The sequence below is a fragment of the Ictidomys tridecemlineatus genome, chromosome 6 (assembly GCF_052094955.1).
Source record: "Ictidomys tridecemlineatus isolate mIctTri1 chromosome 6, mIctTri1.hap1, whole genome shotgun sequence".
Lineage (NCBI taxonomy): Eukaryota > Metazoa > Chordata > Mammalia > Rodentia > Sciuridae > Ictidomys > Ictidomys tridecemlineatus.
In genome coordinates this window covers 57911462-57925009 of record NC_135482.1, presented here as the reverse complement: position 1 = coordinate 57925009, position 13548 = coordinate 57911462, and the positions used below count along the sequence as shown (strand labels likewise).

The following is a 13548-nucleotide window of genomic DNA, read 5'->3' as shown; positions in this document are numbered from 1 at the left end:
AGGATTAAAAGTGCTTGAGATTACAATTAATGAGTTGACTGCTGTTAAAAATTGTGGAAGAGATATTGATACAAACTGAGAATATAACTTCCTTAAAAATTAGTATGTCACGGAAAGACTGAAGAAGTATGAATGGCAATCATGAGTGGAAGATGAGCTATCTGTGTAAGACATAGTATTTCTTGGTTTGGATATTATGGCTAAGCTGAGCAGGTATCAAACACATTTTACAATAGATTCATGAAGTGTTTTAAAGTAAATAGCATATGAAAAATTACACTTTAAATTGCATTAGTTTTGTTTTTAATGTTTGCATTTCTATGAGTACTATTTATAATATATTTAGGTATATCTGCAGAAAATATAAAACTGTATATTATGAAATATTAACTACTAATTTTATATTCTTTTTCCATCTTCACTTCTCAGACAAATTTTTCAACTTCATAAATTACCCATATGATAGAAACACGTAAAAGAAATTTAAGGTCTTATACTTTCCAATTGCCCTAAATGTTATTAAAAACAAGTGAAAATAATTAGATTGCTACTTTAAAATTTTGTTCTTGCAGTCAGTGGCAGATGACACTGATGACTTGCTCTGAGGATACATCATGACTATTGACTGTTAGATTCTTTTTAAATTTCCAATACACAGAAGATCCATTCCTAACTTTTCAACCAGTGTTATAAAAGATTCTGTGGTCTTTAACTTAATTATAGATTACAAATATCATATTATAATATAATAATTATAAATTACAAATATCTCTCAGCCCAGAGTTTCAGACATTAGATTTTTCTACCAAATTGTCACTAACATTATTCATTTTGGAATTTTTTTTTCATTCCAATAATAGAAATATTAGAGAATAATTAAGAAAATATATTGCCTAGATGTATGACAATAGAACATTCATTGAGGGAACACTTTTGTAGTATATTGCTAATAGAAAACTTCATGAATTCCCAGGCTCCCTGTGAACATGTTTAGCAAGAGTTACCCCAAGGTGACACAAAAGTCTTAACACCTTCATTTTCAGTTTTCTGTTGTTAACAGTTTTTAGGTTGCAGAGTAAACAAAATCTATGACTAATTTTAAAAACCATGAGAGCACTATCACTGGATATATTATGGTCATTAATAGCAGTTGTTTAGAGAGTCATCAAAATGTCACATAACTTATTGTCATTTCATAGCATCATGTGTTACATCCACAAACTAAAGAGGACCTTAGATGATATCATCTTATTAGATATATTTGCATAAATTGTAAATGGAAAATAAAAATGATTTATTAGTCACACTTTACAGTCAATTGTTTTGCCAAAACTTGACACTGACAAGGTAGGAAAGATGTTCTTCTCATAGATTCATGGTATTTACAATTTTATAAAATAATTATATTATAAGATTCTCTAATGTGTTACAAAGTGTGCAGGGTTGAGTTTAACGCCATAAGCATTTGGTAGCTGTGAGCTGAAGAAAATGTGTTCAAAGAAGGTAGATGGATTACCGAGATGGTTAGTGCTACATTTTAATATGATCCACTGAAATTGTCTCTTATGCAAATCTATTGTCTTTCAGAGTTCCAGCTCTCAAGAAAATCAAGATCCTTGATAATTATACTTCTCTGAGAAAGTGACATAAACATGAAAACTTGACACATGATCCAAGTTGACTCTGTACCCATCCTAGTAAGAAGAGAATATTTGAATCAATGCTTTGAATATTTTAATCAATTCATTGAATCCATTCTTGAAACTATATTATTGGAGTCCACCAAGGAAATCTACTTTCATTCACTGATGTAGGAAAATATCAAAACCTAAAGACATGACTGGAAACATTTAATTGATTGATATTGTAATTAATTTGTGATAATAGAAGGGGGAAAATGATAAAGGAGCTATTGAGTCAAACTCAGTACTGCAAAGTTGACCTGTGATTTCATTATCTTGATGACAGCTATCTCAAGGAAGCAAAGTGAATTTCAACTACTCATTTACATCACAGATGATACAAGAATAGAAGCAACTTGTCACTTTGGTAATGGATGTCAACAAAAAAGGTGGCAATTCTGTGGTATGACTTAATTTAGTAGCAAACATTTTCCTTTAATGCAAAACATACAAATAACTTTTAAAAACCTGAACTGTATAAGAGCAATGAGCATAGTTTTTTTAATTTTTTAAATATGCATTTTATATATAAAATGACAAAACATTATTTTGTTACAGAGGATGGACATAAAATTATAATTGATTGTGGGATTTTGGTAAGACTCAATAGCAAGTCTAAATTATTTGCTATGTAATTGTTTTATCAAGGATCAATCTATAAACCAGATGTGAAGTTATTAGCAAACTTTAAGATTTCAACTTCAAAATAGAGAATAATGCACTGGGAATAAAAGAAAATCTTAATACTGAAGGCATCATCAATAAAAAAAAAAACAACTCAGAATATGGACAAAAAAATTTTAAAGAAATTTTGGAAAATGCAATGAAGAGGTAGAATCTATAAATTATTGCACTGTGGCACAGTTAAGCTCTTTCAAAGATGAAAACTTACAAAGCCCATGAGATTATTTACAATATTAATTACCAAATTAAAGAATAAAATTCATGTGAACCAGTTATTTGAGTTCACTTCTTAACATTTATCACTATGAACTTTAGCATCCCTATATTCTAACAAAATACCTGATTTTCCTCACGAAGACTAGACCAAGAGCTGGAATCAGTTATGAGAAATCACACGACAACAACCTTCATTCTCCTGGGACTAACAGATGATCCACAAATTCAGAGTCTACTTTTCATTTTTTTGTTTTTTACCTACTTACTGAGTATATCTGGGAACATGGCAATTATCTCACTCATACTAATGAATCCTCATCTTAAAACACCAATGTACTTTTTTCTACAAAATTTTTCCTTCTTAGAAATCTTTTTCACATCAGCTTGTATTCCTAGATACTTGTACAACCTATCAACAGGTGACAAGACTATTACCTATTGTGCTTGCGCCATTCAAGCATTTTTTACTGATCTCTTTGGAGTAACTGAGTTTTTTCTCCTGGCCACCATGTCTTATGACCGGTACGTGGCCATCTGCAAACCCCTCCATTACACCACCATCATGAGCAACAGAGCCTGCAGAAGACTCATCCTCTGCTGTTGGATAGCTGGCCTATTGATCATACTCCCACCATTTAGCCTTAGCCAAAATCTGGAATTCTGTGATTCTAATGTTATTGATAGCTTTCTTTGTGATGTGTCTCCCTTCCTGAAAATTTCATGCTCAGACACGTGGGTCATTGAGCAGATGGTTATAGGCTGTGCTGTGTTGACCTTTATCACCACCCTTCTTTGTGTAGTTCTCTCCTATATATGTATAATCAAGACCATCATAAGATTCCCTTCTGCCCAACAAAGGAAAAAAGCCTTTTCTACGTGTTCTTCCCACATGATTGTGGTCTCTATCACCTATGGCAGCTGCATTTTCATCTATGTCAAGCCTTCAGCAAAGGACTCCGTGGCTATTAATAAGGGGGTGATAGTCCTCACGACTTCCATTGCTCCTATGCTAAACCCCTTCATCTACACCTTAAGGAATAAGCAAGTAAAACAAGCTTTCAATGACTCAGTCAAAAGAATTGCCTTATCTTCCAAAAAGTAAAGAAATGCCAAAGTTGATCATTCAGGTTTTCATAACAGATTAGCTTCCTAAAGCATTTACCATTAAGCTCCTAAAATAACTGTTTGTGTAGTGCAGAAAGCACCCAAAAACCTAAAGCAAATATTGAACCCACAAATCTAAATTGAATCTTAAGTAAACAATGAAGACAGCAATTTAAAAAAAAACTTGATTTACTAAGAAATTTTTAAAATCAACCCAAAAACTACATGAAAGGTTCAGCCAATGTAATATATCATATTGCTATTAAATTTTCATTATTAAAATAAAACTAATCAATTTAAAAATATGTATACTACAAGCACAACAAAGTATCTAATATTTTTCTATTAGCATGATTATATTAATGACATAAAATTTGCAATGAAAATGAGCTCAATAACAGAACAACCTTATTTAAAACAGCCCTGAAAATTCAATTAACTGGGAATAATTATAACAAAGGATGATAAGTATTATGGCCACATGGCTTCCTAAAGCAAGATGAATTGTAGTCAAGGAGACAGGACAAGCAGTAAGGAGAAGGGATGGCCAGCTTTCACAGACAGTTGCTTCTAGCAGAGGAAGAGCTCTCCCGTGACCCATAGCACAAATAGTACCATTATCACCTCTTCTGTCTTTTTATGAAGAATTTTTCTCTGACATTCTCTTGATAGAATTTTCTGATAACTTGTGCTCTTTTACCAAGACTTCCCCACAGTTCCATGACTATCCCCCTTTACTGAAAACCCTAATTTAACAGGCCTCCAAGTTCCCCACTGGCACAAAGTGGCACTTTTTACAATTCAACATTACTTTGTCACTACTATTTTTCAGTTTTCTAAGTGTTCACGGGTAAACTCTGACGTACGATGAGCCTTGGTGTGTCTGGTGATTTGGGTGTATTGGAAGAGTTACGAACACCTCAAAGCTACAAATCCACAAAAAAGCAAGAAATTTTGTCACTGGTGACGACATGGGTAAACCTAGTACATCATGCTAACCGAAATAAGTCACAATAGAGGTTTACTTTCAGGAAGTTCCTGAGATGAACAATAAAATTACTTGCAACTTTCATCTTCTCTAGCAAGAATTTCCAGGATTCAATTGTCATTAGAACTCTGGTGACAAGTAATCCATCCAGCATGTTTCAAGGCCTCCTGCATTTTCAGTACTAACAAACCCTTTACTTTGTTTCCTAATACTCCTCAAAATATCCAAAAGAGTTGAAAATATCCTAATCGTAACAGCCAATATAGTTAGTGTATTTATTATGCACCTGTCCAATTAGGCACCATAAATGGGTCATAGAAATGCAGGTAGATAGAAAAATCATCTTAATTTTTTTAATGAAGGAACTGAGACTAGGGAAGAATTAGTGGTACTGCCTTTAAAGCTCAGACAGATGACTCAGCAGCTATGCTTTATGCAAATTATGCTTTCCCAAAAAAGTCTGAAAAGCTGAAGAGAAGGTATTCTCCATTTCTTCTCTCCCAAACCCTCACCTTGCCACCTCTTAGTACCAGGGATAGGACCCAAGGGTGCTTAACTACTGAACTACATCACAAACCTTTTTATTTTATTTTATTATTATTTTTTTTAATTTTGAGAGAGGATTCCACTAAGTTGCTTAGGACCTTGCTAAATTACTAAGGCTGGCTTTGAATTTGCTATCCTTCTGCCTCAGCCTCTTGGATCACTGGCATTAGAGACATGTGCCACTGCACCCCACCTCCATTTCTTCTTTAACTAATACAACAATTTATTGAGGAAATAGCTCTCAATTTGTACAATAATTAATAAGCAAAGTATGGAAATCCTCATTATCTCCAGAGAAAGGGCCTAGGAAATTACAGGAAAATAGGCTGAACCATTTTTTTAGCTTAGATCCCAAATTTTTATTTGAAAATTCCCATTATTATGTACAACTCTAATGCACCAATGAAATAAAAATGTGGAAAGAGGAAAAGAAATATCCCCATAGAAAGGAAGGAAATCTTGCCATTTTGACAATATGTTTGAACCTAGAGGACACTATGCTAAATTAAATAAGTCAGACACTAAAAAAGATCATAGTTTAATCACTTGTATGAGGAATGTAAAATAGATAAGAAGAAAAATAGAATAGAAGCAAAGAATAAAATAGCCATAGTGGGTGCAAGAAGCAGGGAGATGTTTGGTCAGTAGGGTCAAGGTAGGCTAAGCAAGACAAGTAAGTCTAGAGATCTAATATAGAACAATATGACTATAGTTAACAATGCCTTGGCATACATTTTAAATCTGTTAAGATAGTGGATTTTCACTTTTTTTGCTGGAGAGACAAAGAGAAACTGTGAGGAAGGAGGAATAAAAAATAAGGAATAGGCAAGGACAACTCTGCTGCCTAGAAGAAAGTAAATTTTAATATAAAACAGAAATTGAAGAACAGTTCTTAAGAAGGAATAATATAAAATAGCACTATCCAAAGAGTTGAATGATAGCCTATAAAAAATAATAATGCATTGCATATTACAATTTTTTAAATTAGAGTGACCACGTTCACAATGAACAAAGTAAATTAGAAGAAATAATTTTAATAGCAATAACAAGTTTTTTGAGTAATAAAAAGCTCTTTTCCTTAAGAAACCATAACTGCTCTAAGTGTTTCTGCATAGAATGATACTTCAAAATATAGGAAGCATAAATTGATAAAACTACAAGGAAAAAAGACAAATACACTATTACAGTTAGAAACATTGAAACATTTGTGTCAATAAGGAAATGAACCAATGTTCAGAAATTCAGTAAATATGTACAAGACTTAAGCAAAACCCTCCATAAGTAAATACTGACTGTATTTACAGAACACTCCATCCAAAGAAAAGCATAAATATTCTGAAGTTCATAGAAAATATTTACTAAGACAGAAAGTATTCAGAGCTCCCTGACAGATCTAGATGAATTTTAAAGAATTCAAATTATATAAAACATGTTATGTGATCAAAGAGAATTAAGATAGAAATCACTCATAAAAATTATTGAGAAACATACCTAAAAGACAATTATAAAAATATGTGAATAATTGAAATACAACTAAAGCAGTATTCAAAGGGAAATTTATGGTTCTAGAGCAATAAATAAAATATGTAAAGACTATCATCAGCCATAATCTTAGCCATGCAGCTAAATCAGCTCTCAGGAAGGTGGATAGTATTTTATCTGGGCACTTTGTCACTGTCAATAAAATGAGCATTCAGTAACTATGGATAAAAAGAAGCAGAACAAGGAGGGAGATGACCAGTGTTAGCTACAGCTCATCAGCTATTCCTCAAAACTTCACTCAAAAGACAGTAGAATGAATTGGGCATAACTTTCCTCTGTTCATATACGAATACACGACCAGTGTAACTCCACATCATGTACAACTACAAGAACAGGAAGTCATACTCCACGTATGTACAATATGTCAAAATACTTTCTACTGTCATGGATATCTAAAAAGAACAAATTTTTTTAAAAACTTTATTCAATAAAGAGGCATCTCCTTTATATCCAACCTATCCCCTTTGTCAGGGATGACAGACAGACATACAGGAGTGATGTGTGAGAAAACTCAGCAGAGCAGTGCTGAGTGGACAGCAGGTGGTACAGTGAACAGAGGGACAGCCAAGACACCTGCTGCAGTGCACACCTCTGGAATCAGGTCCATCATGTGACACCAGGATCAACAGGAATAGCAGGAGTTGGAGTCCAGAAACACTCAAAGAAAAAGCCTTATTCACTCCATTAGGTAGTGATAAGTCACAATAAAACAAAATATAGAACATATCCTGAGACCAAGGACTTTTTATTCAGTGCTTAGGATGCGAAACTCTCTGTTCCTTTAAATATCAAAGGTAGGTCCACTGCTTATCTGAAATGAAACAAGTAGGAAGGGGTGTGATGACAATGTGGGCCAGGCAGACTAGGAAAACATCATGTCTGAAATGCCAGTGAGCCTCCTAATTATTGGGGGAAGGAGCTCATGCTGTGTTCCACAGAAGCAGATATTTGAGTCTAAGATAAATATTTGTTCAAAATCTGCACCACCCTGGAAACACACTGAATGGCAGTCCTCTGATCCTCAGTTTTCCTATCTGTAAAACAGGACTTCTTAAATTTTCTTTGAGTAGAGGATTTTTATTTTACACGGGATCTAGATCACAAACACACAGCATATAATACATATGAAGTACCAGACAGGATCTAATCCTGGGGAAATACAGAGATTCAACAAATAATCAAAACAGAATTCAAACATACTAAACTCTCCAGGTCTCTGAGGACACTGTCCCTATTGCTACATAAATTTTTATACTGTTGATTAGACTGCCACCAATTTGTGAATAACCTCTCAAACTGAGTCACCAAGGACTGAGTTGTTTTCTGCGTTGTTCCCTGGGCACTGGTAGCAATATAAAACAAAGGCAGCTATTACAGAAATTTCAGGGAAGCCTGCCTCCCTGACCAAGACCACATGAGCTCTCCAACAGACTAGAATTTCCCTTTTTGCTCTACACCACTATTTTTTTCCCTTGAACTAACAGAATCAATGGGAAATCTGGTATAAGATGCCATTTTAGATATGTGGAATAAAGAGAGGATAGAGACTGGTCTCATGATAGCAGGAGTGATGAAAATATAGACAGGAACTGTCAATTGATACACCTGCCTGAGTGTGAGTGCGTGTGCATGAGTGTGTCCACATATACATGTGCTCCTGTGGAAGCTGAGGGTGGGGACTGGGACAGGTGAAAATGAGTGGGAACAGAATACACACAAAGCTCCTCGACAGCTAATGCTCCTACACTGTGGTTCTGTCAAAGCCCTCTAATGAAGGCAGGTCCAAAAAGTAAGTATATAATTAGTATGGAATTTGTGTGACATATTTTCCATATTCTGTAAAGCAGGAAGAAGGTGAACAATCGGTTTTAAAATCTTAAATTCAGTTCATGAAGGCGTTGATAATTAATTCTATAAAAGTGTTATTCTGAAGAAAATGAAATTAGAATTTTCCTCTGATGGCCAGTTTCTCCTTTATCCTGGCCATGAGTATCAGTTGAGGAGACTGTTTTAATTCTCTAGAAACATAGAAGACTACAGAAAAGACACTTCTACTCAGAAATATCTGCTAGTGTCATAGATATCAAATAATATCCATATTAGATATCATCTTACAAGAAATATCCCCTTTTTATCCATCAGGTATTGAAGTCCTTTTGCCATGGTTTTGGCAGATGCAGAATTCAAACTCTTCTTGAACCTAAACCGTCCAATTCGTGAAAAGTCTTGGTCCCAAATGAAGACTAAATGAGGTTTGTTTCAAACATAAAATACTAGTGTCTGTAATATATTTTAAAATGTACTAGACAGTTCATTAAAAAAATAAAAACCAAATCACCAAAGTGACTAAGAATACATGGGAGAGAACAGAGGGAGGGGAACAGGGGTAATTCAGAGGGAATAAATAAACCTGGTCTATCACCTTGTATTTGCCAGGGGCCCTGATGGTACAATGGCATCTCTCAGGTGATTTATTCCTCCCATGTAGTTTTCCTTGTTCTAAAATCATATCTGTGAACCCTGTGCCAAGTGGCCTGCTCTTGATGACATCTTGCACTGCCAAATTTAGTACAAAGAAAAGAGCCTGTTGGATGTGGAAATATAGTACCTTATATGTGGAAATATAGTACCTTATATAGGAAAATATGAATAGGTACTAGTATAATTAAGAAAAATTGTCAAGGAAAAAGCATGAAATAGTTACTGTTTAAAATATAAAATTACATTTCTGCTGTTACCTTGTGTAACCATGTCAATGAAAATGTGTTAATATGAAATATTATCTTCTACTGGTGGACTCAAATCTTCTTTAGGAAGCAACTTTTTCACAGGTGAACCTATAGTGAGTATCTGATATAATGCTCTATACATAATAAGTAATTATTGTTTAATTATTTGAATGAATTAATGTTGATTGTTTTCTTGTACAGTAATAAATAAGAGAAAAGAACCTTGTTTTTGATTCTCAAATGGACCACAAATATTGGGTGCAAATGGAGCAGTTGTTTAAACAATTAAAAACTCAGTTTCTTCTTCTTTTATACAATAGTTTGTAGGATTTTTTCTATAAATTGTGAGCTATATCTAAAATTGAACATTTAACAGTCCCCCTTCTAACAATTTTTATAATAACATTTTATAATTTTTAAGTTATTAAATGCATATACACCACTGATAATGAATTTATAATATTCTCTTTTACAAGTTCTATATCTGAAAACAACTGCTTAAAATATGGAACTGCAATGAGGGTTAAGTTTGGATACAAGTGAAGCAGAATTCCCTGAGCCCATATCTAACGTGGTTCTTGAAAATATATCAATTTGAATACAAGGAGGCTTGAAACTTCTGGGAAGAGCTGAAATGGACAGAGATAAAGGCCAAATAGAAAGGTAGGGAACTTTATTATTTGTTTACAAAGATGAGTTTGTAAGATTCCATCTGTTCTTAGATGTTGCCTGAGCTAGTTACATTACCAAAAACCCAGAGAACATAAACAAGATTAGGAAGACAGTTGGTAAATTAGCAGGGAGAAAGACTGGAATGAAACAGCAGGAATCATTCAGGAAAGAGGTCACAGACAGACTCAGGTGACTGAGTGGCACTAAGAAGACTGGGTGGACCAGGCTGCAAAGAAAGCAATACCACAGATCTCTCCTCCTGGGCTCTGTCCTTGACCAACACCACAGCAGGACTCAATCAGGTTCATGCTCAGGTTCCAGAAAATGGTTCTTTATACCTCTTCGAAGCTTCAGGTAACTCAATGCCTAAGAGTCTCAAACTGGCTAGAAATTCTTTTCACTATAAAAAGAGATCAATGAACTAGAGGAAAGCAATCAGTAGGAAGGAGGGGGAAAGGGAGGAAGGGTTAAATTAATCTGAAAACATGTCCTATGTTTATTTATGAGTAAGCCTAAATGAATCTCACTTTCATGTAAATCCACAAGGAACTAATATAAAAAATTACAAATAAATAGAAGAAAGATCAAAAGAGTAGACAGCGGGCTGAGGTTGTTGCTCAGTGGCAGAGAGCTTGCCTCTCACATGTAAGGCACTGGGTTCAATCCTCAGTGCCACATAAAAATAAATAAACAAAATAAAGATATTGTGTTATGTATGACTAAAAAAAAGTTTAAAAAAGAGTAGATAGAGGAGGAGAGGGAAAGGAGAAGGACTGGGGACTGAATAAGAGCAAATTATATTCCATACTTACATAATTAAACTAAAATGAACCCCAATTTACTGTTTAGCTAATATTATGTATACTAAAATGAACTCATACAAAGAAATGCTTTTTATTCACAAATATAAGGATGACAAAACATGTACACCTTTGTAATTTCTTTATTTCTTTAGTAGAATGAAGCAATACTTTTATTTTATTTTATTTTTGTTTATCTTTTTTGTGGTGCCAGGGATCGAACTTGTGTACCTCAGAAGTAGGCAAGCGCTCTAGCACTGAGCCACAATCCTGCCCCTATACCTTTGTATTATAACCCTTTACCCAGTTTAGAGTTAATTAAAAGTTCAAACAGCAGAATTAACACTAACATGAATGTGCTACTGTTAAAACTCATTGCAACAATATTTAATGATCAAAAAAAATCCTAATTAACAAATCCTCCTTGATTTTAAAAATAGAACATTAGAGTAGGAGAAAAGAACTCCAAAGTTGCCATAATTCTTCCAGAATAAGAATAGAGTGTCACCTCCAAGCAATAATGTTAATAAATTATATACTGCACATATGATTTATGTTTTGCTTGTTTTTTAAATGAAACTTTACAAATATGGTTTCTCCTCAGAGAATTACAAGTTTAGGATCTATACTCAGAATTCCTGTAGAAACCTTCTTGTAAGATGTCAATGGTATGGGTATTTTCAATGAGGTAATTGGTTTTCAGGTAAAGGAATATTAAGTGCACTGAGCTGTCTGGCTGGGATGTCTCCAGTCAGGCTCCAATGCTGGCTTCTTTTGACACCTCTCTTCAGGTCCAATCACCTGTGACGTGGCACAAGGCAGGGATGAGAAATCATACAGAAATAACAACATTCATCCTGCTGGGATTGACGGATGATCCAAAACTACAAGTTCTAATTTTCATATTTTTGTTTCTCACTTACATGTTGAGTGTGGCTGGGAACCTCACCATTATCACACTCACACTTTTGGATTCTCATCTTAAAACTCCCATGTATTTTTTCCTCCGAAATTTCTCTCTCCTGGAAGTCTCATTCACCACTGTTTGTATTCCCAGATTCCTGTATACCATGACAACTGGTGACAACACTGTTACCTACAATGCTTGTGCCACCCAGTTATTTTTTGTTGTCCTCTTTGGAGCAACAGAATTTTTTCTCCTGGCTGCCATGTCCTATGACCGCTACGTGGCCATCTGTAAGCCCCTGCACTACACAACCATCATGAACAACAGAGTCTGTGCTATACTAGTCCTCTTCTGTTGGTTTGCTTCCCTAATGCTCATCCTCCCACCTCTTGGCATAGGCCTCCAGCTGGAATTCTGTGACTCAAATAAGATTGATCATTTTGGCTGTGATACATATCCTATTCTAGAGATAACCTGCTCAGACACGGCGTTTTTAGAGAAAATAATCTTGACTCTTGCCATACTGACACTAAGTATTACCTTGGTGTGTGTCACTCTCTCCTACACATACATCATCAAGACCATTCTAAAATTTCCTTCTGCCCAACAAAGGAAAAAGGCCTTTTCCACCTGCTCCTCCCACATGATTGTGGTTTCCATCACCTATGGCAGCTGCATCTTCATCTATGTCAAGCCTTCAGCAAAGGAAGGAGTGGCCATTAACAAGGTGGTGTCCATACTCAATACTTCAGTTGCCCCTTCGCTTAACCCTTTCATCTATACACTTCGAAACAAACAAGTAAAAGCAGCTTTCAAAGACACAGTAAAACGGATTGTATTTCTCACAAAGAACTGAGAGCCTATTGATTTTTTTTTTGAGGCTTACTTACATTTAAATCTGAATAACTGTGAACACTGTTCATGAAAGTGACAAACATGGCTTCTTCCAATTTGGTAGACTCATCAAACTAATGTTCTCCCTGGAACATTTTTCTCTTATAATGCAAAAACCTAAACCAAACAATTTATTTTGTCTTCTTTTAAGTTTACTTTATTCAAAAAGGTTTGCTCAATTATTGAATGCCCCAGAGATTAGTCAAAGACCCAATGTTATAAAAAGGAAATGAAAAGCAGTAGAAATTGCATCTCTGGCCATATGCCCTTCTTATGGTGTAGAATGTAAATTTCCAAAGACCACTTCTCAGTTCTTAAGAATACTTCATTATATAACCCCAGTTGCTCAAGAGTCATTAAATACTCTTTACTGAAGCTTACAAGAGATAAAGGCATCAATAGAAAAACTTTAAAGCAAAAAAAAAATAGTACACCCAAGATCTTTCTTTTTTAAAATTTTCATTTTTCAGGAATATAGCAAAGGTGTTAGTAAGGTTATTTCTAAATCAGTGAAAATAATTACAATCTTCCTTTTAAATTTATATCCAGAAAACTTAAATCTACAAAAATGCTTACACTAGCTTTTCTGGATGTTATTTGGGCATACTGCAATTTGACTTCAAAAGAAAAAGAATAAGACTACCAAATGTGGAATATCCTCTACTGAGATTGCCATTGAAGATGTTTAGACATGGACTTACAAAGAATAAGCCTTGATTTTAGAAGCAGTATGACTAAATCTTGGTTGGGTAAGTTCCCCAACTATTCAGATTTACAAAATCTC

At 34.5% G+C, this 13548-nt stretch overlaps 2 protein-coding genes across 2 annotated transcripts; both read left to right on the top strand.

The window, feature by feature from the left end:
- The first annotated feature begins 2748 nt into the window (after nucleotides 1-2748).
- Nucleotides 2749-3684, top strand: LOC101961804 (olfactory receptor 6C2). Its single transcript, XM_005342508.2, has one exon. It carries the CDS (start codon nucleotides 2749-2751, stop codon nucleotides 3682-3684), a length of 936 nt encoding a protein of 311 aa, XP_005342565.1.
- An 8103-nt stretch (nucleotides 3685-11787) lies between these two features.
- Nucleotides 11788-12726, top strand: LOC101962378 (olfactory receptor 6C2). The gene has a single exon (XM_005342510.3). It carries the CDS (start codon nucleotides 11788-11790, stop codon nucleotides 12724-12726), a length of 939 nt encoding a protein of 312 aa, XP_005342567.2.
- Nucleotides 12727-13548: the final 822 nt, after the last annotated feature.

Bases quoted from the DNA above. Each gene is read 5' to 3' on its own strand.
- LOC101961804 (XM_005342508.2), top strand. From the start codon at position 2,749: ATGAGAAATCACACGACAACAACCTTCATTCTCCTGGGACTAACAGAT.
- LOC101962378 (XM_005342510.3), top strand. From the start codon at position 11,788: ATGAGAAATCATACAGAAATAACAACATTCATCCTGCTGGGATTGACG.